Raw genomic sequence first — 25293 nt, 5'->3', positions numbered from 1 at the left:
AAGCCCGTTTGAAATACAAACTAACCAAAAAGTCACCGTTTTCAACGTGGAAGATCTCGATTGGAGATGATAGTGCTGAAGTTCGATGAATGTATGTGCTAAGATGGGAATATGTGAAGATAAAAATGTGGTAGAATTAGTAAAGGCCATTTCGCATTCGACTCTTCAAAGGAGGAGGGCAATAACCTCGAGGACATCGAGGAAAGTCCACCCTTTCCCTATACGATGGATGTTGCTTCGACATAGGAGTCGCACTTATACGGCAGTGTACCTACACGTATACATGCAAGTGTCTTATACCTTCTACTCTTTGGTTACCACATGTAGCTAACTAACCTACCTAATGTAGGTACTTATTGTGAGTAGGCACCTGTTGACATCTAGGTATGCATCACGAGTAGGCTTGTTACCAATATATGCAACTCATATGCATGTAGACAGGACAGCGAAGTATTAATTCAAGTACAAGACTGTAAGGGAACATTTTGGGATGCATAGGTGTACCTACGAGATATATGTAAGAGAAATATTCTACGAATGTCATTTAGGGAACCTAGATTACTTCATCACATTAACTACCAAAACATATACTGCTCGAATTGCACATGGCAATGACAAATTTGCTATTCCGGCCATAATGAGACAAGCCTAATAAGACGTAACCATACTACCGAGACCATTTCTGCGTGTACAAATATAAACAGGCCTAGTTGACCGAATGCCCAAAACACTACTCCTCAATGATCTATGCCATACTTGCCGATGCCCAATACTCAGCACGTGCAAGCTCTACTAGCTAAGGACGACATTGCTACATTACTTTATACACGGAGCTCCTCGAAAAGCTCCTTAAACTCCTCCTCGATCTGGTGGATCTTGCGAGAAAGATCCTCGGCCTTACCGGAGAGAGAAGAGACGCCCTTGACGACGGTACCGGAAACAACGTTGAAGTCGTGCTCAATAGCCTTCTCGAGATCCTCAACGCTGATGGTCTTGTCAGCGGGAGTCTCAGCAGTGTAGCCACCCTGCTCAACGATCTGGCTGTAGTTGGAGTAACCGCCACCGTTCCAGGCGAGTAGGTTAGGGGTGTCGCTGGGGATGTCGGAGAGAGCATCCTTAGTGGCGATGCTGACAATGTTGGACTTCAATTTCTCAGGAGTAATGTCGGCGAGGCCGTACTCGGAGTCCTTGCCAGGCTGTAGAGAAAGGAAGTAGGCAAGGAGACCGGCGATGTGAGGCGAAGCCATGGACGTGCCAGAGATGGTGTTGATGGCAGTCTTGCTTCCAATCCAAGTCGACTGAATGCTGAGACCCGGTCCGAAGATGTCGACACACTTGCCCCAGTTGGAGAAGTACGCACGGCTGTCATCGAGAGCGCTGGCACCGACAGTAACGGCCTTATCAGCAGCAGCAGGGGAGTACTTGCAAGCGTCGGCATTGTCATTGCCAGCAGCAACAGCGAAGTGGAGACCAGCGGTAACAGCAGCATTTACAGCCTGGTCCAAGGATGGAGATTTACCTCCACCCAGAGACATGTTAGCGGTAGATCCCTTGAAGCCCTTGCGAGAGCCCTTCTTGGCCTTAGCAACTTGCTCTAAGTGCGCTTCAGCAGCCCACTCGACACCCTTCATAACATCAGACATAGTACCAGATCCGTTAGATCGGAGGACCTTGACGGCGTAAACATTGGCCTTCTTGGCAACACCGTACTTCTTACCAGCGACAGTGCCGGAGCAGTGGGTACCGTGACCGTTGCCATCAACATCCTCATCGCCGCTAGGAATAGTCTTGCCCCAAGAGGCACGACCTTCAAAGTCAACGTGTTCAGTGTTGATACCGGTGTCAATGACGTAGACGTCGACACCCTCACCGCCTTCAGCGGCATAGAGGTACTTGTTGTATGAACCGAAAGAGAGTTGTTTACGGTGCGAGATTCGTGCCAAACCCCATGGCGCGTTCTTCTCTAGGTCCGGCTCTTCACCCGCGAGAGCATAGACAACCGAGTCTTTCTCGATAAATTCGACCTGTAGTTCCCAAGTTAGCACGACTACTCCAAATGTCTCATACATTGTAATGCTGGATTGATACTTACATCCGGATGCCTTCGGACCTCTTCGATGGTTGAGTCATCGAAGTGGCCAGAATATCCCAGGAACTCGGAGCCAATCTTCAAGGTGTGTTTCAAACCCTTGAAGCTGTCAACGACATCACCAACTAGCGGGATTTGACCACGCTTGCGGAGCTCTAATCGTTCACCCTCTTTGTCACTGTGGATCTTCTGAACCCACGAGTGGTGATCAGCGGCCGAGGAATCGGAAACGTGACTCTTGAACTTGATGATGTATGAGTTGGGAACCTCCTCAGAGGTGGCGGAGGACAGGATGGGAGCTGCTCCATCGTGGATAGTCTCGTAGCTGAACGAGGGCGCTGCAGCTGCAGCGCAGGCGAGAGAGAGAGCGATGAAGCCCCTCATATTGATGATTTATTGATGGATGGACGATTGATGTTTGCGGACCGATAACAATGCACCAGTGAATGATAAGTCTGCCTGCGACTTGAAGGGGAAATAAATACCAGGGGAAATCCGAGAGGCCAAGCCAATGGTGCTCGGTAGGTGTAGTATTCACACAAAGATGAGACGACTTTGTGTTGATGATGGGAAGATGAGATGATTAGGAGATGAAGGAAAAGGAAGAAGAGAAAGAGGAAGCTCTTGACGAGCGAAAGCGGGAAAGATAAAGGTGGCTGCCACAAGCCGAAGCACGAGCTTACGGTGACAAGGTACCGCCTTGCGACCGTGTACCAACCTACACTCCTACACTATGGCTGCCTTCCCCAGCCTGGAGTGGTGCAGGTGACGCACACAGCCGCTGGGCCAACCAGATAAGAACGGAAATGCTAGCTCGCACTGGGGCTAGCGGCATAGGCTGACCTTAACACTAACCCTAAATGAGTTTAGACCCCCTTATTGGTGGAAATCCCCGAGTCTTGGGTAGGTACATCGTACCTTAGAAGATACTACATACATGTACCTACCTAGGTATGTATTATGTACAATATGGACATACCAGCAATCCTTCAATAGGTCGTCATCTACCGGGAGTTTGTATTTCCCCTGCTTTGATGCTGAATTCCGACTTGCTCAAGATGCAAGTGATTTTCTATCCAACACTCTCATTGGGAACACTTTAAGTCCCTAGTAGCCATAGAGAAAATAGGCGACTGCCGGAATCGGAATTAAGCAGTACCTACGTACATAGGTATGTACCTTAAATATGTACAATTGATTCAGCAATGGAGAGGGTCCATCCCAATCGGTTCCGGCTCACGCGGTTGCCGATGAGCACCTAAACAGGTATAGGCAAATTGAATCTGTTGAGTCCCTGTGGCAATTGGTCAGTGATAAGGAATGACCATCTTCAATGCTCTCTCCCCTATTATCTTATCGACCGAGTTGAGATACATGTAGGTATCAGCATGCATACGTGGATTCCCTACCGTCATGCAGCTTTTGGACCCTGAAAGTGCTACACATTTGCCACAGGCGCAAAGGCTCACGAGGACGGCAATACTAGACTAAATCGACCAAGTTGTCATTTTCTTTATTTATATCATCCTATTAAAACGAACAATCGATTTTACGACGGACTCCTGGAACTCACTTTGTTTCTAATAGTTAGCTACATCTGTTACGTGTAGCTTGGGGACTTAGCTCGTAAGATTCACCTCAGATAACGATGGTATGACACAATCGAGCTAGGGGTAGTAAGGTACAAGCTTGATTGGCTTGGAATCTGTTTTCAGCGCCCGAGCTCTACTGGCTCTACTGGCTTTTACGGGCTCTTACTGACCACTCAACCCACCAGCCCTGCAGCTTCAATTTACCAGCCTGCCACCCTGGATCAGCTGCTTGTACTTGACTCAAAACAGATCCTTGACGACGCGACACGTGCTCTCCTGCTCTACTACATATGTTAGGTACTCAACAACCCTTTTCCCCTTTCTAGGGACTACCTACCTATGTATTAGAGCATTAAGCCTACACATCATGCTGAAGTTGGATTTATTGAAGTGCAGACCGCATTATTAGAAATTATGATATGCCACATTAGAGAATATCCCCAACTTCTTACATGTGAAACTTTATCCACCTCGTGTTACCCATCCGGGGAGCATTCTCCCCCACCCACTCGCGAAAATGACCCCAGTTACATCCATACTGACTGACTATCCGTTCCCTCCATCATCTATGCTCACTTGACTCGAATGAATCGGATACCGCTTGTTATCACTCCCACCGTATGTATTATCTATCGGGATGCTATGGTAACAACTTGTTATCAATGCAAATTTACTAATAGCAGACAAATTGAATACGATGGCATAGCACAGTGCACAGTTTGAAGTAGCAAAAGTTTATTGATGCTTCCAAAGTGTAATGACTTTCTTATAGAGTTTACTCTAAGCTAGAGGTCATAGTATAAACAGGTATTCACCAAACTATCTATTAGGCTGATATTGGTTACTATAGGTAGTTATAACTGGTTTAAATATGACAATAAGAAAAAGGCTTGTCTCAGCCATACAGCTTTATCATGTCTCGGGAAGTATGTCTTTATCATAGCCGCGTAAGTAAATCAAGAACTACATAGAGATATATACTTTTTTATTCGATAGTTATTTCATTATTTCAACCGATACTATCATTCTCACACTGTTTCTAGGATCTGCCAGTTGCTCGAAGATTATGTAATGGTATAGCTCTGCCAAGGGGTTGGCTTGGGAATGAGGCTGGCATGCAGTTACCTATTTCAACCAATCAAAATTACAGGTGGCTGGTACAGGTGGCTGGTACTGCCGTTTCTCTCATAACTTCAATGATCGGAGGGCGCAGCTCATCCCAAAGTTATCTTTGACCATTAACCCAAAGTCTAACCCAATTAGGCATATGTGGACCATTTTATACCATAATAGTACTAGCGCACCCAAAACTTAACTACTATTTCATTAATATTATATTTATGTAAATATACGTTTTTATATAGTATTATAAGATTTGATAAAATATAAATAAATTTAATATAATTGATTAATAATTAATTATTAATCGATTAACTATTAATTTTTATTTTATTTTATTTAAATATAAAAAGTTTATTTTAAAATAAGTAAAAGATAAAAAATAGGTAAGCGTATATTTAATTAATTTCTAATTAATTTTTAATCGATTAGATAAAGTGCGTTAAAAACCTAAGTGTTTAGCGCTATAATATAGGGAATTTAGTGGTTATAATGTGCTGTAATTATAAGGCATTTAGTCTTATTTTAATGATTAAAAACGCTAAAAACTTACCCCAAAGTCGTATAAAGCTTACCCCAAAGCGGACCCCGTCAAATGCAACCAATTAAAATGTTGGATCTAAGGCCTTAGCTTTTGCCAAATCGGGTTAGACTTTGGGTTGATGGTTAAGGATGACTTTGGGATAAGGTGTAGACTCCAATGATCGTTACCCCCTTAAATTTATCTCAATTACCTACTAGTTATTATATACGTCTGTTACGATACAAACGCCATGCCCCGAATTATTTACGTTCTGGTATACCCTTCTCGTTTATTCGCTGCGCATTGGTCATTCTGGCTACCTTATGTTGACACCAATCAGCAATCAAACATCGGTGACCGCATTCATGTAACAGGTGATCGGCTCAACGGGTTTCAGTATGAATATATCCGTAACTACAATGTTTGCGAAGACGATAGGAACCCTAATGCATTCCCTATCGGGCTGGTGTCGGAGACACATATGGATCTAGCAAACAAGGACGGAACCGTTACCTCAAGCGAAGAGGATCCGAGAGAGGCAGAGAATGCTGTTTTCAATGCATTTGACGCGGCTTGTAGGGAAGTGCCAGCACCGGGACCTAGCCTTAATAAAGTGAACAGAGATACTGACAGGGCTGCTGAAGTACCTCCTAAGAGGATGAGAGTTAAAGATTGTCAGTGGTGGATCAAAGAAGCAACTTCGCATTTAGTCCAAATAGGAATTATGTTACCATTGGACGAAAGGCACGAAGGGGAAACTCCGATTTTAAGAGTAAGTAGCCTGCCACAGCATTAATAAAGCTAGATGCTCCAATATACGGTTGGATTTTGCTAGCCGGACCAACATCAATAGGTACCTAACGTGCACTGGTTTGTGGCGAAGAAGCGTGGCTGTGGGCTTTTAAGCCAACTCAAGGGAGGATACGTAGGCTGCCTGTTCACCAAGGTCCAAGGTCAGCATCAGACCGACTACCTACTCGTATTAACAGTTATAAAAAAAGAAGTATGCGGCACTAATTGATCCTAAATCCTTGCTCGGCTCCTTAGACATGGCTGCCAGGAACACCATCGGTGTAGTGCCCATAACGGTGCGAGTGGCAGAATTACCCAGGGCAGAAAATATGGTGTTTCCTGATTCTTTATTTTTTAAGAAAAATGAGCACGACCTTCCTTCTCCGAAGGAAATTCGAGAAAAGGATATCGAAGTCAATAGTTTTCGCGCACGATCACCAAGACCTCCACCGATCCTGTTCGAAGAACTAGGACTTGTCGTCAAATATGGCTCAGAGATCACAATAGCCGAAGCACAGTGTCTGTGGTATTTCAACAAATACATGAAAGATGCAGTGCCTACGCCGGAACTGTACGGGTGGTGCCATGATGAAGGCGAGACATTCATCTATATGGAGTTTATTAACGCCGACACACTAGAAGACGTGTGGCCATCGCTTAACCAAGAAGACCAAAATATAATTTGCGAGCAGCTCCGTACGTTCGTGGAGGCGTGGCGCAATCTCCGTCAAGAGACGGAACCGTACTATGTTGGTAAGATTCTGGATATGTCGTAAATAATCTAGTGTACTGACAGCTCAAGGACATATCGGACGTCAAGGAGTAGGGGACATTATCTTCAGTGACGCGGGTGACCCGCACGCCGGCCCGTTTGAAGGCATAACACAATTTCATGATTTCTTTGCGCGTTACTCCTGCCGCCAGCATCCGGACTGGAACCCGCGGCGTGACTTTCCCGAGTTGGCCGGCTTGACGGATGACAGACCGGTGGTATTTACGCATAGCGATCTAGATAGGAGTAACATACTCGTCTTTCCGAGGGATGGAGAATCTCCGCCTCACGTCGCCGCCATTATTGACTGGCACCAATCAGGATGGTACCCGAGCGATTGGGAATGGCTCAAAGCGGAATCGAGGTGCGAGGCTTTCTGGGAAGGGGGCCGAGACACGGCCTGGCTACTGCGGATCATGACGCCGGCAGACAAAAGCTATCAAGCAGCTTGGGAATTCATTACTGGCTCTTTGGGCTTCTAGATCTGCTCAAGTAAGAATATATAATATTAAAACCGTTGATTACATCAATAATTGACTTACAATTCAAAGGTAGATATTGTGCCACTTTAAGGCTCAGACGCTTAGGGGATCGGCTCTCCTACTAAGTAATTCCTCTGTTTTAGCTTCTTATCATAGTCACCTACATAAAAACTGACGCTTAAGTGTTTTCGACTTTGCTGCCTCATTTGTCCCTACTCGTGCATTTTGAACCGTGACATTACCCCTATTTCATCAGTACCCATTCAATATTAGCAAGTACCTAGGTACTTAATTGATTACGTCAGCATTCGAGCTGCACGTTTAATGCCAAGCATTGATTCAATTGTACGGAATACAGCGCCACACATATTGACACACATACTGCCTCAAGTACCTTGTATCTAAGCTACTACCTAAGGCTTCCCTGCTTGACGTCCTGAATGAGGTACGTAGTAAACGTCTAGTTGAGGCTGACAGCCTAGCGACTTCTAACAACAGTTAAACGTTAAACTTAGCTGTAGAGCTTTGAATTCATAGAACAATTAACTTCAACACACTGGCGCGGATCTTTGGGGTTTATCAAAGCGACCCCAGATCCTTTACTCACCATACTCAACGCCGACAACTGATCAAGTAGAACTAAAATCTTACACAAAGTCAAGCCTGCCGCATTGCGTATTCCAAATCTCGTCGCGAGAACTTCCCCTCCAATTCTTCGATGCTCTCTGGCGTAAACGGCAGCCTAGACCCCGATAGGGTACTAGCAGTAGCAGGATCAGTTTCTATAATATGAAGAAACAAATAATCGTCATCCCTCATTAAGCTTTAGTCGTTCTGTTACCGTTATCATGTCCACACGCCCGGGTCGTTATCGATCGTCCACCTCCGCATCGACACCGCTAGCTACCTCCAAAGCTTCCGAAGTCCTCCAGTCTCTCCTCGATGCCGTATCCTCTATCATATCCGCTTCTTTAAACAGCGGCTACCCGAAATTCGAGCCCTTAATAGCTCAGATACGACAAATTCAACAATATCTGTCCGCAACTGCCCCACCAAGCTCCATCCAAGACGACTTTAGACATCTTCGTGGCTTTCACCACCTACTCGACGTACTGCGGTCCTTCTCTGGCTTTTATAACCTCCAAAAGCGAGATGATGATGAGAAGAGAAGCTTTTTTAAGCTCCTCAATGCCGTATTTAGTGCTCTCGCTGCCGCCTTCCGTGCGCATCCTGGTAACCGACGGTATTTTCGTACGCGGGTCGAGGGTGGCGGTTGGGATGCTTTGGAGCAAATTATAGCGAGCATTGGCCTTGGAGGTAGCGATTCAGATCTGTGGACAAGCTGCCAGTTATTTGGGAAGCTCTTTTTCTTGGCTGTAAACGATGCGGCGCTGGATCAACTATGTTGCTCTGCCACGTTAGATGACGCCGCGCCCTGGGTTTTGGTCGCGCCGGATGAGCCCGGTACTGGAGAAGATGGCACAAGGAGCGAGGTTCACGATGTTGCTCGCTTAGGTGACCATATAGCATCGATTGAGGCGGCGATCCAAAAGACTGTTGGCCCCAAGTCAACTTTACAAAACCCCGAGGTCATCCGTACTATCGTGGACTTTTGGGAATCTCTACCACGCGATAAGCAAATCCCAGAAAACACAGCATCCTTGCTGGTACTTAAGATCTTATCCTCGATTTTAGACGTTTCCAACGTCAACTTGTGCCTAGTTCACGAGACAGGCGTTTTGTCTCGATTCTTAAAATTTGCTTTCGACGGAAATTCTCCTCTTAACGATATCGAGCATGAGACAGTTCTATCTATTTGTCGATCTCTGATGCCTTTCGGTGTGAACCGGCTGGTGGATGCACAGGAACTTCTACTCAATCCCTCTCTGGACTCGTCGGATTTCTGCTTAGAGGTAATGCATAAATACGGTGGCCCTCCATACATACAATTCGACTTGTCCCAAAATGGGCACTCTTCAATTGAATTGCCAAGTTTAGGGCGTCCATTCCCCCCTCCGTCTTCTGCTGGATATACATTTGCTGCGTGGGTGCGGATCGATCAGTTTGATCCGAAATCACATACTACACTTTTTGGAGCATTTGACTCAACTCAAACCTGTTTTGTTCTCGCATATCTCGAAAAAGATACCCATAATTTCATTTTACAAACTTCAGTTACTTCGCCGCGGCCGAGTGTCAGGTTTAGAACCTTCACGTTCAAGCAAGGGAGATGGTATCATATCGTGGTGGCCCACCGACGACCTAAAACAATGATACCCAGCAAGGCTTCCTTATATGTGAACGGTGAATTTGTCGAGCAGATACGTGCCTCTTATCCCGCTCAGCCGCCGTTATCAAACGGCAGCACGGAGAGTTTTGCATCGTTTACTTCTTCGAGTAACAAGGCCATGCCAGTCCAGGCATTTTTAGGGACCCCGCGTGAGCTTTCTTCTCACCTGGGTACAGGATTAATACATTCAAGATGGTCTCTTGGTACAGCCCATCTTTTTGATGACGTATTAAGTGATGATTTTCTATCGGTTCCCAGTCGGCTAGGAGTTCATTACCAAGGGAACTTCCAGGACTGCCTTGGCGGATTCCAAACTTACACGGCATCCGCTGCCTTGGGTCTCCGTAATGATCTTGTTAGTACCGGGAAAGATGACTCTGATATCATGAAGGTTATTAGGGATAAAGCCAGTCATGTGGTCCCAGAGCATAAAATCGTTCTCAGTGTACTGCCCTCTTCGATCTTTCGGGAAAAGGAACACTTTGGCGAGTCACAGCTATATCGTTCCTTGTCTCGCGGACCTGCTCATACTCTGGTACAAATGGTACTCAAAAATGGCACGGGCATAGCTATTAACACGGCGTTGCCTTCGATTAACGATGCGCTTCTTCGTTCGAATGGCGTGGCAGTATTGACTGGAAATCCCATTGTTGCAACTCCCCAGTTCTTCGACGCTGCCCTCTGGCAATTAGCGGGCTTCACGCCACTTGCATTAAAGTTAATCGATCGGGCTTCTTCAGCCGAAACGCTAGTACGTGCTATTGAGATGGTCTTCCTGTGTATCAATTCGAGTTGGCGAAATAGCGAGGCTATGGAGAAGGATGGGGGGTATGCGATCCTAGCAATTTTATTAAAAGCCAAGCTTGGTTTTGGCGGGCCTGGAAGCGAAGGGCTGACTGAGAAGCTTGCGATTTCGAATATCGAAAAGGACAAGTTATGCGTCCAGATCCTCAGCCTTGTACTGGAATTTGTCGGTTATAAACACCGGGATCCTCTTGAATCAGTGATCATAAACCCCTTAGCATATCGCATTCTCCTAGTTGATTTTGATGGTTGGAGAAAATGCGGTCCTCTTGTTCAAGAGCTGTATTATAAACAGTTCGTGAGTTTCGCCGTGATGAGCAAGTATCATCAATACAACAACCGCAGGCTACTTCGAATGCGTGAGTTACTTGGGATCTAAGTAAGCGCCCCAATTTACACTAACATCATCGTGCTTTAGGAATTGTGAAAAGGCTCCTCGATGCCATTAAGTCGGAGCCTCTGCTGGAAGCTGTACTCCCCTATTTCATAAGCGCTATCAAAAGCCTCGTCAAATGCAATTATAACACCGAGGTCCACCAATCACTCGCTCTATTCATTACCTATGCTTTTCATCCCACGTCGAGATCTCTTCCGCGTACTCCAAAAGCAGCAAATCGTCGGCCCTCTCATAATATTCCATTACGACCGCTGGTCCCTATAAACGGAGCGGGCGGGAATGACGTGCGGTTGCTCACGAAGAGAGAGGTCGGCATACGTCTCCTGGATATGTATAGCCAATTGCTATGCGAAAAAGGGAACTTAGCAATTATTCGGAAGTTCGCTAAAACAGTGACAAACAAGGTACTTGACGCAAGGCCATTGCGAAAAAATTCCAAGCTGATGATGGTCCAGTGGCTTTTGTATCTTCTCACAGAAAACGACCCGGAAATCGTAACGTACGGCTGCAAGATACTTGCTAGGCTTTTAGTCACCCACGGGACGGCCTATATCAACAAGTTTTCGGGGAAGACCGGGGGCTTCTGTATTATGGCTCACCGTCTTAAGCGGTGGTGGGATATTGCAACTCTCTGGCCCATTTGCTTCAGCATCCTCTTTGGATATGACGTCGCAGAAATAGACTTCGAGAAGAATTTCGACTTTTTCAGTTTATTAGAAACGTTTGGGAAATGCAAAATCGCCAATCCAGATGCGTTGTCGATCATCACGGCCATGATCCAGCATGCACTGAAAGATATTCTGAAAGCCCAGGAGGATCCAGCTTCACCGCCACCTGATTTAGACATGGCCGTAACGAAGCATGAAAGTTTGGGGACAAGACTACGAGCACGATCAATGTCACTTCAAAAGGAGCTTGAATCACGAGGTGAGTGTCTTTCCATTGTTGTGGATGTAAACTAAGTGTCCTTTAAGAAATAATTGAACCGCGAGCCGAACGTAACGCTGGGAACGCTGCGGTACTCCAGACTGTTATTCGGTTCATGGCAGACCTACATACTCGATCGGCAGATTTCCGAGATTTTGCACTATCCTCGGACTACGTGAGGCTACTTCTATCTGCCCTCTACCCAGCTATCGTAAGCACGGATCCGGTCAATCCCGAGACAGAACTTAACTCTAGAGACTCAACACTCACTTTCGAGGGCGGAGATGTCATCATTCGCCCGATTGGTGGGACAACAAGTGCTGCACCCGTAATTAGAACGTCTAGCGCGACCGATGCATCGCTACCTGCTAGTAGAATTACTCATGCTCATCGGGGAAGTCAATTACGGAAGGCTTCATCTTTTATACTTCTCACATCCCAGAAGTCGACCCAATCCAGTCCAGCTCGCCTCGTTCATGTCATGTCTCCGAAGAAGAAAGTTGCCGATCAAAATATCGGCCATGGGTTAGTCGAGGGCCTCCTCGAGCTTGTTATCAACGTCTTCGTAGACCAACTATTGGTACGAAAGGAATTTCCGGGGTTCGGCTTATTCCTTAAGGTGCCTCCTGGATTCCAAGAACACCAAGCATACTTCGAGTCCTACGTATTGAAGAGCACTATCGTCCATATATCAACAGCGATCAAGCTTGATTGGAAAGCTCTAAGCGAGCCGAAAGTGCTCACCAACATGGCTAGGTTCAGTCTCCACATGGTTGAAGCAATATTCGAAGGGTGGTTTATGAACGGTACCGAATCGATGTTGAACTTCGCGGGACTCTTATTGGAATATCTCCAGAAGCCAGACGTCGCAAAGATGAAAACCGTAAGACTATGCAGCCAAGCAGTGACGACTATTCGAGGCTCGTTTCTTAAACTAGTCCTACTTAGACTCTCAGAAATGGACGATCCACAAACCACCGAGGTGGAGGCGAATTTTTCAATGGAAAAGATACTTTACTGGCAAATGGTTGTATTAGAGTCTTTATCGCCCGATGATGACTATATGAAGTTCTTCTGGTACCAGCTCTATACTAAGTTAGTAGATACGAGGCGAGCCGTACGACTTGCTGCTGTCAATCTCTGGCGCATCATGCTTGTACAGAAACCCAACGAATGCACGTCGCTGTTTCGATTATCCATGACATCCGCCTCAGACCAGACTCAGCTTGCAGCAGATTTCCAGAAACTTACCGAACTTGATACAGACGCATTCATCGATTGGGTTGATGAACATCGACCTTCACTTGATGCATTGTTTCTAGGGGGTCTCTCGCGGGCCTGGGAAGAATTCGTCAACACGGAAAACCAGCGCACGGCAGAGACAGCTAAATCACGATTGACAAAACGGAAAGAGACTCTGAAACGATGGCATTCGGAGATGGTCGAACGGGACAATATCTTACTACGCCATGACATGGCCAACTCCGCCTGGATGAAATCCATCTACGCGTCTGAGCATTTCAAGCATCAACGTCTAATGCAGGACCAACAGGATGATGTCATTTTCTTTTCGTCCTCGTTCTCCCGTATGCAAAAGGACCTTAACCGACCAGGAGCTGTATTATACGATCCTAGGCCCATTAAGTGGAAACTTGATAGGACAGAAGGTCGGAATCGTATGCGCCTCCGGCTTCTACCGGACCTTTCTACCGACCACGACCAATACCAACCCAAGCGGAAAACGACAGACCAACCGGCAACTTCTACTTCCAAAGGAGAGTCAATTGATATGCCTGCTGCAACACCTGCGTCAAGAAAGCCTGCACCTCCATCCATACCCCAAGGGCAGATAAGCAGCCAGGATGAAGTCGCCGAAGATGACGCCGATGACGCCCCGGCTGGTACTCAGGCTGGAGTAAAACCTGGGCAGACAGCCATCCCCGAGGATGACTTCGAGATGATTGACGACCCGAACGATCCTAACGATGCTGATGACGGGTTCGAAGACAAGAATAGGAGAGTGATGAGACGCCTACAGCAGGGCGACACGGTTCAGCAAGTTTACAATGTCTCCCGCGTCATTGGTCTTGAAGCATTCGAGGGTATTCTTTTAGTTGGAAAAAACGCCCTTTATTTGATGGACAGTTTCTTCCAGTGTGCGGATGGAGAGATAGTCAACGTCTGGGAAGCGCCCGTGGAAGAGCGTGACCCTTTCTCTCAGATTATAACTGGTGTGAAGTCTAGCGAAAATCGACAGGCCATAAGCCGCACCTCTCAGGACTCCCGCAGTTGGAAGTGGCACGATGTTATAAGTATATCGAAGCGCCGGTTCTTGTTCCGAGATGTAGCTATTGAAGTCTTCTTTACCGACGGCCGTAGTTATCTTCTGACTGCGATGAATCCGGCGATGAGAGACGAAATATTTTCTAAGCTCGCTAACAAGACTCCGCACACCGCAGGAGCTAACTCATTGCCCAACCCAGAGGATGCCTGGCGTCTAGAGTCGCTCAAAGTCTTCGAAGAGTCACCTCAATCGTTTGGATCAAAATTCGGCAGCATATTCAACTCTTCCCCCTGGAATCCTCTCATGAGACGATGGCAACGAGGCGAAATATCTAACTTCCATTACCTAATGCTCGTGAATACAATGGCAGGCCGGACATTTAATGACTTAACCCAATATCCAGTTTTCCCCTGGGTCCTGGCAGACTACACGAGTGAAGAATTAGACTTGAACAATCCCGCCACGTTCCGAGATCTGTCGAAGCCTATGGGTGCGCAGACCGCACGACGTCAGCTTGACTATCAGACCAGATACACCAGTCTAGCTGAGATTGGCGAGACACCCTTTCACTACGGCACGCACTACTCGTCCGCCATGATTGTTGCATCGTATTTGATTCGTCTGCCTCCGTTTGTGCAGTCCTTCATCCTACTTCAAGGTGGCTCGTTTGACCACGCAGATCGACTCTTCTTCTCGATTGAAGGGTCGTGGAAATCCGCATCGCAGGACAACGGATCCGATGTCCGAGAGCTAATACCAGAGTTCTTCTATCTCCCAGACTTCTTAACGAACGTAAATGGATATAACTTTGGCGATCGTCAAGGTTCTGGTGGCCGGGTCAACCACGTTGAGTTACCTCCATGGGCCAAAGGCGATCCGAAGATATTCGTTGCGAAGCATCGTGAGGCATTAGAGAGTCCTTACGTGAGCCAAAACCTTCATCTCTGGATCGACCTGATATTCGGTCATAAGCAACGTGGCGAAGCAGCTGTAGATAACTTGAACGTGTTCCATTACCTTTCGTATTACGGTGCCAAAGATCTTGACAACATTACGGACTCGAACGAACGACATGCTACAACAAGTATTATCCATAATTTCGGACAAACACCACATCAAGTCTTCACCAAGCCCCATCCGCCGCGAGAGAACGTCTCATTTCCAGTGAAGAGACTAGATACGGCCAGCCATTCTCTTGCCAGGATACCTCACCCGCTTCTCGAAAGTCGCGAGCGGGTCGCCTCCCTAGTATATTCACCCAAACTGGATCGGCTCCTATGTTCGTCCCCCTTCCGCCTCAACCTTCCCCCTTTCTTTGACAAATACCTCGAGTGGGGATATGCGGATAATAGTGTGCGTTTCTATCACACTGAAAATCGGAAGAGTGCGGGCGTCAGCGAAAACTTGCACACAGGCCAAATATCATGTATCGTCGTCGCCGATTCGAAGACGTTGATCACTGCCGGTGAGGATTGCGTCGTGTCCGTGTTCACCATACAGACCACCTCAGGCAAGCCCGTGGAGCTGATGCATCGTTCTTCGCTATTCGGGCACAAGACTCCGGTCACGACGATTGCGGTGTCAAAGGCTTTTAGCACGCTGGTCACGGTTTCCGGAGACGGACACGCGTTCCTCTGGGATATGAATCGTCTCGAGTTTGTGCGAAAGCTGTCGAGCGCTCGAGCTGTCGAGTGTGGTCGCATCAACGACGTATCTGGGGAGATAATGCTGTGTTCAGGTCCGAACGTGACATTATACACAATCAATGGCGACTTGATACTGGACCAGAACGTATGTTCCGAGCCCGACGACTACGTATATTCTTGCTCCTTCTACGAGGGGTCAGGAAACGAGTGGCTAGAGAGTTATCTCATCTTTACGGGGCACAGGAGAGGCAAGGTAAATATCTGGAAACGGATTATCAAGGGTGGCAAGTGGGGGTTGGAGTTGGTAAGACGGCTGGACCACATCGACACGCGCAGCGAGACGGGGACAAATACGGAGGCGGCGATTACTTGCATCACCCCGATGCCGCAGCTGGTGTATACCGGAGACGACGACGGACGAGTTGTAAGTCGATCTATCCGTCATGGAAACACAATTAGAGAACACAATTAGAGCTGACACATGACCTAGTACGAATGGAATCTCATCCAAAGGGAAAGATAGAGTCTGACCCAAAGAAAACGGCCATCCACGGTGTGCTGGAAGATGCGGTCGCAAAGCATTGGTGCATAGACGGGCGTTTGCTTGAGATTTTAGCACTCTTGATATACAGCGGGCGGAGGGTCGTTCTGCTAGGTAGCCCGGATTCCAGGATAGATGATATGGATAGCTCGCTTAGATGGGACGGGTTAGACGCAGATAACCAATGAGTGAACGAATAGATGATGAATACAATACACGGCGCTGGTCGTGGGACGATGAAATGAACTGAACTGAACTGAACTGAACTAGATGATAATTCTTTTGACTTGATTGATTACTCTTTTTAATACGTTCCCCCCTTGAGGCCTTTCCGCATAGCCCCGTCTTCATACCTTGCCCCGAGGTCCGACGACGTGAGGCGCTTGGAGGGTGGTTTTAATTTTGATATATACATGTAGATCCGCCTATCGATCCACGGTCCTACTATGCTCATGTCCTATTCCTAGGTATGTGCCGTAGATACTAGGTGTGATACTAGGTGTGTATAGCGCTCAGTCGTCGTAGCCAGTTAACGTCTTTCGCGGGCCGGTAGGAACTGCGGATGGGTGTCCGTTAGCCATTTTGTTTCTTCGACGACAATGTATACCCTCTTCCCCTTATCCCACCCTATCTCTCTCTCTCTCTCTCTGTCTCTCTGTTCTTTAGGTTGGTGGGTGGTAGGTGGTAGGTAGGAGGTAGGTAGGTAGGAGGTAGGTAGGAGGTAGGTAGGTAATACGTACCGGGATACGTCAAGGGGATGGGCGGGGAGCGCTCGTAGCCCAGGCGCTTCATGGCGGGCGGGACGGTGGCTAGCATTAGGGGGCCGGCGGCGCCGATGACGACGGACCAGAAGTAGGCGGGGCGCTCGCGGGCGGCCCAGCGGCAGTATCGCAGGGGGCCGGCGAAGAAGGCGGGTGTTGGGGCGGACATTTTGCTCTGCTGTCTGGCGATGTTAGTTTGTTAGAATTTAGAGGTTAGTGGTGGTGGGATAGGGAATTGGGAATTGGGAGTATGAGATTTAGGTATTAGGTGGGTAGGTGGACATACGTGGTGTGGGTGGTGGTTCAATTGACCTCTGAAGAGGGACGGGGACGGGGGATCTTGAGAGTGGCCGGCGAGGCGATGCGATGCGATGCTGGTTTTGAAGGTTAGGCGAGGTTGTGAGCTCCGATGCGATTGGGCCGGTGGGAATGACATAAGTGGTCTGTGCATACTATAAGTATTTAAGTACCTCTTTAAGTGCAGATGCATGTATGTACCTACACATGTACATTCGAATATAAGCGGGACTGTCTAACTTATGTACGCCAGCATCGCAATTCTCATGTGAGACATATACAACCTAGTACTTATTGCCATTATTGAATATTTCTAGAATATATGAATTTCTTTACATGTTGTAACCTCGACCTTTGTATCATAAATTAGTTCTGTCGTCATATAAATGCCTGATGATCTACAGCAGTATATAAGTACTTCGTAAATAGGATGTCTGGGTACATGGAGTGTCCAGTCCGATTCGATGTACAGGCTACAGCCAACCTACTGAAAGTCGTAATAAGAGGACTTGAGAGTAGGTTGCTCTTGTTTTCTGTTTCTATTATAGACTATAGTTGAGTCATTCTAGTTCCTCCTAAGTTCCGCTAGCCCTAGTGCTGGGAAATGACGACGTTTTCATCCTCCTCGGCCGACTCGGGCGACAGCTATGATCATATATATCCTCGCAATATGCATGCGTAAACATTCAAGTCTCACTATTCAGACACATATTCCCACCCGTTGGTTTCCCTGCTCTCCATTATCAACCTTAGCCTTTTCGCCAATATGAAGATCCTCATTGTCGGCGCGAGCGGGTCCATTGGAGGTGAAGTTCTCCGTCACTGCCTCGCCCACCCAGACATCTCGAGCGTAATCGCGTTCGTACGTCGGGCTCTACCTGCCGACGTATCCAGTCATCCGAAGCTCGAGTGTGTTATAATTAAAGACTTCTTAAAATGGCCAGAAGACGTATTACAGGCACATTCGGATGCTGTGGGTATGCTTTGGTAAGATTGGCGTAAAGAGTGAGCACACAGGAGTTACTAACTAACACGATGCCTATAGGAACATGGGAACCAATACGGGGAACATCCTCCCCGACTTGGAGTACCCCTTAGCTTTCGTAGAAAGTATGGGACGAGTGCTGGAAACGAAACTCGACAGACCCTCTTTTAAATACGTCCATCTAAGCGGTAAATTCGTCCGTCGGAACCAAGAAGAGAAGTTATACTTCCTGGAAGAAGCACGCAAGATGAAGGTATACATAATCTAACCTATCGGGACTTTTCCATATCTGATTGTCTTTTAGGGCCGGCTCGAGATTAAAACCTTTGCATTCGCAGAGAGCCACCCTACTATATGGAAGACCTTCATGGTTAGGCCAGGAGCAGTTGTAACTAAGGGAATGATGGTTCCTGGTGTGATTTCTGGGGTGTTAGGAGAGAATTTGAGTGTCCGAGTTGAAGTGTTGGCCGCATTTATGACGTATCTTGCTATCGATGGTCAGGGGGAAGACTCTAGCATTGAAAATACGCGCATAGCGAGAAAAGGGAGGGAGTTATTGGAAGCCTTGGAATTACGGAAAAAATAACACCAAACATTAGTAGATGTAGATAGGATTTGAAGGCTTGTATGATCGTTGTATTCCTGGTCTTTCACCTTTATGGTAACACCCTAAACAAAGTAAAATTGCCTGTTCTATGGAAAAACAACTGTCAATGTTGTAGTTTCTATGAAGTGTCTCACTGAAGGATAGTCGGATCTATTAAACCACCAACGGTAAGCGCTACGTGTGGTGGGGTTTGAGGAAGTTTTGCTATGTCACACTTCGTAAATAATAGTTTCATCAGGTGCGAAGCTGGGCTTTCTACGTCGAGCATTGGTTGGATCGAAGACGCAATTATATCTTCCATTCCGGACCTGGTCGCACTGGAAACATCCTCAGTATTCCCAACGATGTTGGGATCGAAAGACGATCCAAGTGTCGAGGGAGCGTTGGAACCGGAGTGACCCGTCATGAATAAGGTGTTCTCTGAGTTAGTAATGATATCTAGCATAGTGGAGAGGATCTCGTAGCTTTGCCTTGCTACATGTTCTCTACTTCCAGCTTCTCCAGAAACTTCGAAAGAGCCAACGACTTGCTCAATCAGAGCCTGATCTGAGTCGTATCTAGAAGCTATAGCACGCTTATCAAGATATTGGAGCTGTACTTTAGCGAGGAGAAGAACCACGGCAGCAAAAAAGGCAGACTGCTCGACGGCTCTGCAACGAGATAATTGATCTTTGACGTGCTGCAATCCAAGGTATCGATGAATTGTAAACCTGGATGCCTCTATACAGCTTTCGAGGCTATCCAGTGAGTCACTCATAGCTTTTCCAAACGCGATAGGTAAGTGCGCAAATACCCGCGCTTGATAAAACCATAGCTGGCATATAAGGCGGTTTGGCTCCCTGGATGAGTCAAGAGATCGATCTTGACGGAACGACGGAGCTCTCCACCAAGAAGCAGGCATCAAATCTTGTAATCTGTTCAGTGCCTCGTCCATTTCTCGAAGGATACTACGGTCTCCACTGAGACCAACAGCATTCCTCTGTGCAATGCGTGACACTATTAGGCAAATACGGCGTTGGACGTTGGTATCTTCATCAGCAAGCGGATCCACCCAGGTATCGTCGCCAGGACCAAAGGGTGCAATACCAAGTCCAGGCTCAAGACCGAGGAGAAGACTGCAGTAGCAATCGCCGCAGACGGTCGAAAGCCACAGGCGCCGTTGAAGGGCTAAATTGCTACAAGATGAGCTGCGAGCAGAAAGGGAGAAACTATTTTGAAACCCCTTTAATCTGGCAATATCGAGAACTCTTCTAAAGATCATCCACGCTTTTCGAATTGCGCCATCGTTAAGATAAATGGAGCTTAGTAAAGTGAGACATTCTATACCTTCTAACGAAGAAGCTTCGTCTTCGTGAGATAGGACGAATAGCTTGACCCGGTCTATGATCAATTCGATAGTCCTTTCGATGCTTTCGGGACCTAAGAACTGCACGTCAAAACGTGACGGGAGTTGTTGCATGTATAGCGCGAATAAGAGCAATGTTTTAGCAACATGCATAGCACTACCTCTCGAAATAGCAGCTATGTCTCGGAGCCGGAGTGTATCGTTCGGCCTCAGGACACTGCCAAGGGGTGTTTCTGCTCCCCACAGGCCAGCAGAACTGTTTGTAGCTATAGTAACTGCATCCTGCACAGACGGAAGAAGGGCCACAAGTGGCTGTTTCTCATCTGGCGTGTCTTCTAACTGATGTATAGGATGACTATCATCGTTGAAGAGAGGGAATGTTCCATCGGTCGTTGATTGAAACAACTAATATTGTCTAAGGATTTGGTCTTTCAACTGAAATTGCCAGGTATCACTTACAAAATCGTTCCAAAGAGAGGCTGGAGCCATAGATTCGCATTCGAATGAAGCCTCAGCCGGTTGAGATTGTTCTTGTGTCTCAACCAACCTTTTCAAGAGAGATTCGATGCGATCTAGTCTTGCTTCTTGTCCTTCCTTATCAACGTAAATAGGAGAGCCTTTGCTGCTCAACGCTGCCTCAGGCGGTTGAATAGTACACCGAATCCCGCTCTTGACGCACTCAGCACAAGTATCAACCTTCTCATCAATGAGCTGACACTTTACTTTACGCTTTCTACCTGGTATGATATGTCAACTTATTATGAGGGTCAGGTATAATTTAAGGCGGTTATGCGTACATTGATAGCAACTTCGTGTACTACGCCGCAAGCGTTTGCGGGAGGGGCCGGCCTCCATTTTACAAAGTGCACCTACAATCCTACATGTTGTTTTTAGAATAGAAATTTAGTCACCAAGTGAAGTTGATTGTTAGGATTTTAGGAATTGCTGATGAGCAATAAGAAGAACCTTAACCTACCTACCTAGATGCTTACATATGTACCTAGGTACCCATGAAGTACCTATGTACACATACATCGGTACTTCGTACCTATTAGATTTAATAAAGACGTTACTCGGAAAATCGGAGTGTACTCTGCCGGTGCTATGAAGTGCACTGATAGGGCGACGTAATCGTGCACCCATGTACATTTAGAGCTTGGCAGGTACGGGCTACGTATACCAGACCTCCAAAAATCCGGCAGCAACGAAGTACAAAGATTTGGAGACAAGCTGGTCCGATCCCAAACTTGTAAACGTAAACCCAGACATTTAACAAATATAGGTCCCATGCGCGGCAATATTTCTGCTGTCGCACTCCTTTTCTTCCTCTCCTGTTCTCCTTGAAGCCAATTGATCATTGAGATACCGCCGAGATGAAGTCGTTAATATCCTTCGTCGTCTTCTTCTTCGTCGCCCTCGCCCATGCGATCAGCTCTAGCGGGAATAGGTTGCTGGTCCTCCTCGAGGATGTCGCCGAGAAGGAGGGCTACTCTAAGTTCCTAGGTGATTTGGAGGGTGAGCAAAGCTAATACCTAAAGCAAATGTAAAGCAAATGCTTCGTCACATCATTCATACTAACACAATATTATAACAGGTCGAGGATTTCAGATCAACTACGAAACTCCCAAGAGCGAAGGCCTAAGCTTATTCCACCTCGGCGAGAAGTCTTACGACCATGTTCTATTCCTGCCGACCAAGTCAAAAGGTATACTTGTTCCATAGCAACCGTGTCATGGGTGTCATGGAGTTTTTAAGTAATATAACTGACAGAGCGAAAGGACTCGGCCCAAACTTAACACCTAAGATCCTCCTCGATTTTATCAATGCAAATGGCAACATCCTCCTAGCTCTCTCAGCTTCTCAACCAGCCCCGACATCCATCGTCTCTCTACTCCTCGAATTAGATATTCACCTACCTTCCGATCGACAGGGTCTCGTTGTCGATCATTTCAACTACGATGTGTTGTCTGCCCCAGAGAAGCATGACGTGCTCTTGCTTCCGCCTCCGGGAGTTCTTCGTCCAGATATTAAGGATTTCTTCAGCCCAGTCTCTGCAGACGGAGGAGTTATCGCCTTTCCAAGCGGCACAGGCCAGACCCTTGGCTCAGGTGCCCTCCTTACGCCGATCCTGCGCGCTCCCTCCACATCTTACAGCTACAATCCGAAAGAGCAAGCCGAAGTCATCGACGAGCTCTTCGCAAGCGGCTCCCAGCTCTCCCTTGTGAGCACATTCCAAGCTCGCAACTCGGCTCGCTTCACAATTATTGGCTCCGCCGAGATGTTGAGCGACAAGTGGTTCGATGCTAAGGTGAAGAAGGTGGGTGAGAATAAGGAGGTCAGTACTGTTAACCGCGAATTTGCCAAGCGAGTAGCGGGCTGGACCTTCAAGGAGATTGGCGTCCTGAGAGTGAACTGGATTGAGCACCACCTGAACGAGGTTGGCCAGAACAACGCCAGCAACCCTAAAATCTACCGTATTAAGAACGACGTGGTATGTTTTCGCCCAAGCTTCTAGTGTAGCCCCTTGACTAACATTACCTAGACATACTCTATCTCCCTCTCCGAGTACTCCTGGGACAAATATACCCCCTTCACCGTCCCGGACAACGACGACCTGCAGCTGGAATTCAGCATGCTGTCCCCCTTCCATCGTCTCCAGCTAAACCCTACTATCTCATCCGAGGACAGTACAACATATTCAGTATCATTCAAGCTGCCGGACCAGCACGGCATCTTCAACTTCAAGGTCAACTACAAGCGCCCCTTCTACAGCAACGTCGAGGAGAAGAACACGGTCTCGGTCCGGCACTTTGCCCACGATGAATGGCCCCGCAGCTACGTCATCAGCGGCGCCTGGCCCTGGATCGCAGGTATCAGTGTCACTGTTACCGGATGGTTGGGCTTCTGCGCTCTCTGGCTATATAGCAAGCCTGCGACTACTTCGGAAAAGAAGAGGCAGTGAATATTACGATGTGATGGGATGTAGGTGTCTTAAATATATAGGCACTAAGGCAGATACGAATGAAAAAAAATGATGTAATTACGGGGCCTGTGACTGACTACATAGTAATTATGTACTTGCGGAATGAGTGGCACAGCACGGCACGGTACGTGATGTGCGTTTTGGGTCATACGATTACCCAGGGGCTTGGAGGGGTTATGAGGGGGGATGGATGTATGACCATGGCACAATAAAACGGTTCTCATATAGAGTGGCTCCTCTTCGTCTAAGAATGAGGATGGATTGATCTAGCTAGTCGGAAGCTGTCAGTGATGAACGGCTAATAAAAACTCGTTCGTGAAAGATATACGATATTGATTTTCTAACGTGCATGTGACTTTACTGGTGAGATATATGGTAAGTATCGAAGGTAACTAATATAATCCAGAAGATGGTATTGAATTCATTCTTATGAATTACCAGATAGATAATTTCAAGCTCTCATATGCATGCATGATATGAATCGCGTATTGTCTGGGTACTATAAACTCCTTGGATTGTTTATCTTCCTCGAGCAGTGTCTCGACGTGGACACAGCTGTTACAGAGGTAAATTTTGCGTCACCAGTTCTATTAGCAGGCATTATTGCCGCTGCCACTATCCGGGGATATGGCGCTATCTGGTTTGCTTCTTGTAATGACCAAATCTAACTCGTAGTAGGCAAGTGAATAGTTACGGGGACAGGGAGAAGATAAAAGGAATGCAGAAACCAGACAGATGGATCGAAGTCTTCATGAGGCAATCTATTCATCTATATAAGAGGAGGCAAATCGTATACAGGGGTAGACGTGAACGTGGTAGGCTCATCTCAATATCAAATGCGCCATATATTAAGTTAAACATCTAACAACATCTGCCGGGGTTAACGGATGAGTGGTTTGGAATAATAATCAACGATGATCTTTGAGAAAACTTAGAGAAATATCCGCCAGTATACACTTTGTTACATAGGTTAGGTAGTCATGCTTCCCACTTGGGTATTTTATCTCGTAGTAGATCTCATGGTTTGAGAGAAATGAGCCCAGTATTCTATATTCTTTTCCTTGCTAATACCCAACAACGATCCTTCGCCTATATCCTGTGCTCAACACCACCGTCTCTTTCCATGAGTAACTAAGACTTCCTAGTTTCAGCGTTTGGAATATTTCGAAATAATGGAGTATACTGAGACGGGCGGTGGATGATGGTGTTTAATATATATGTACCCTCAGATTAGCTCTCAAGTTCTCATTGACAACCACTCCCTCGCCCTGTTTCCGCACTATGACGAAAGCAGAGTCCGTTCAGGCTGCCTGCAAATTTGGCTTTTTGGAATTGGTCATCACCGGGCATTCTTAAGTTGTATCACTGCTAGTTGCAGCTAAGAAAAAGAAAGAAAAAGGAGAACCTATTAACATCGACGATCATAGACTAACGCATCATCGTCAGATTAAGCAGTCCTCCAGACACCCAGCAAGGCTCCGATTGAAAACTATGAGGGAATTCATCGAATGTATGCCATTCTCGCCATGTGCTATTTGTCGTCATTGCCCCCGCGCTTGAATGTCTGAAAATACCGAGTGGTCCTAGAGATGGGAAGCCGATGCCGTGCTACAGGCGTGTATCTCCTAGCTCAGATTTCTGTTCTTGAGTATTGTCATTTGCCGTAGGCCTAAGAGAAGGTCCTACGGCTCCAACAGTCTTTGTGACGAGTTTCTTCACTGCTAGGCTATGAAATAAATTTATGTAAAGATATCGTTGGGGATTGCTTGTAGGTCGAAGCTGGACACTCGTCTGCTCAAGTCGACCTGCAAACTTGGTAGAGGAATCAAGTCATTAAGAGGACCAAGAAACCAAGCGCATTTAAAAGGGAAAATGGTGAAAATATCAAATATCAAATATGAAAGATGGATGAAGTGATAAATACCTATGAAATATGCAAGACTGGATTGCCGCTTTGTAGCACAGCTAACAACCGCACGCTTTAACTTGCAGGTTATTAGAAGTCTGCATGTAGATGTTCGCCTTGATGAGATAATAGTTAAAGATCTGATAATGTA

At 46.8% G+C, this 25293-nt stretch overlaps 8 protein-coding genes across 8 annotated transcripts; 5 read left to right on the top strand and 3 right to left on the bottom strand.

Moving 5' to 3' along the window:
• Positions 1-365: 365 nt before the first annotated feature.
• F4813DRAFT_344487 (serine protease 2) lies at positions 366-2793 on the bottom strand. The gene is made up of 2 exons (XM_049241670.1): positions 2093-2793; positions 366-2024 (listed from the first exon to the last, which is right to left on the bottom strand). Exons 1-2 carry the CDS (start codon positions 2471-2473, stop codon positions 822-824), a joined length of 1584 nt encoding a protein of 527 aa, XP_049104390.1. The 5' UTR covers positions 2474-2793; the 3' UTR covers positions 366-821.
• A 2726-nt stretch (positions 2794-5519) lies between these two features.
• Positions 5520-6245, top strand: F4813DRAFT_107929 (uncharacterized protein). The gene has a single exon (XM_049238471.1). It carries the CDS (start codon positions 5574-5576, stop codon positions 6117-6119), a length of 546 nt encoding a protein of 181 aa, XP_049104389.1. The 5' UTR covers positions 5520-5573; the 3' UTR covers positions 6120-6245.
• Positions 5663-7580, top strand: F4813DRAFT_344469 (uncharacterized protein). Its single transcript, XM_049241669.1, has 3 exons — positions 5663-5900; positions 5966-6868; positions 6918-7580. The coding sequence occupies exons 2-3, from the start codon at positions 6373-6375 to the stop codon at positions 7367-7369; spliced, it is 948 nt and encodes a 315-aa protein (XP_049104388.1). The 5' UTR covers positions 5663-5900; positions 5966-6372; the 3' UTR covers positions 7370-7580.
• Positions 7581-7763: 183 nt separating this feature from the next.
• Positions 7764-16509, top strand: F4813DRAFT_344468 (beach-domain-containing protein). Its single transcript, XM_049241668.1, has 4 exons — positions 7764-10822; positions 10882-11787; positions 11835-16141; positions 16208-16509. The coding sequence occupies exons 1-4, from the start codon at positions 8218-8220 to the stop codon at positions 16238-16240; spliced, it is 7851 nt and encodes a 2616-aa protein (XP_049104387.1). The 5' UTR covers positions 7764-8217; the 3' UTR covers positions 16241-16509.
• Positions 16493-17379, bottom strand: F4813DRAFT_344464 (NADH-ubiquinone oxidoreductase 9.5 kDa subunit). Its single transcript, XM_049241667.1, has 2 exons — positions 16999-17379; positions 16493-16814 (listed from the first exon to the last, which is right to left on the bottom strand). The coding sequence occupies exons 1-2, from the start codon at positions 17186-17188 to the stop codon at positions 16771-16773; spliced, it is 234 nt and encodes a 77-aa protein (XP_049104386.1). The 5' UTR covers positions 17189-17379; the 3' UTR covers positions 16493-16770.
• Positions 17380-17572: 193 nt separating this feature from the next.
• Positions 17573-18963, top strand: F4813DRAFT_107847 (uncharacterized protein). The gene is made up of 3 exons (XM_049238469.1): positions 17573-18303; positions 18362-18554; positions 18606-18963. The coding sequence occupies exons 1-3, from the start codon at positions 18083-18085 to the stop codon at positions 18885-18887; spliced, it is 696 nt and encodes a 231-aa protein (XP_049104385.1). The 5' UTR covers positions 17573-18082; the 3' UTR covers positions 18888-18963.
• On the bottom strand, positions 18963-21184 carry F4813DRAFT_107853 (uncharacterized protein). The gene is made up of 3 exons (XM_049238470.1): positions 21051-21184; positions 20713-20990; positions 18963-20658 (listed from the first exon to the last, which is right to left on the bottom strand). Exons 1-3 carry the CDS (start codon positions 21106-21108, stop codon positions 19039-19041), a joined length of 1956 nt encoding a protein of 651 aa, XP_049104384.1. The 5' UTR covers positions 21109-21184; the 3' UTR covers positions 18963-19038.
• Positions 21097-23561, top strand: F4813DRAFT_344456 (Dolichyl-diphosphooligosaccharide-protein glycosyltransferase 48kDa subunit). Its single transcript, XM_049241666.1, has 5 exons — positions 21097-21129; positions 21229-21768; positions 21848-21958; positions 22032-22744; positions 22796-23561. Exons 2-5 carry the CDS (start codon positions 21627-21629, stop codon positions 23213-23215), a joined length of 1386 nt encoding a protein of 461 aa, XP_049104383.1. The 5' UTR covers positions 21097-21129; positions 21229-21626; the 3' UTR covers positions 23216-23561.
• The last annotated feature ends 1732 nt before the right edge of the window (positions 23562-25293 follow it).

This window comes from Daldinia decipiens (assembly GCF_022478715.1).
Source record: "Daldinia decipiens strain CBS 113046 unplaced genomic scaffold F4813scaffold_2, whole genome shotgun sequence".
Lineage (NCBI taxonomy): Eukaryota > Fungi > Ascomycota > Sordariomycetes > Xylariales > Hypoxylaceae > Daldinia > Daldinia decipiens.
This window is presented reverse-complemented; position numbering and strand designations above follow the sequence as displayed.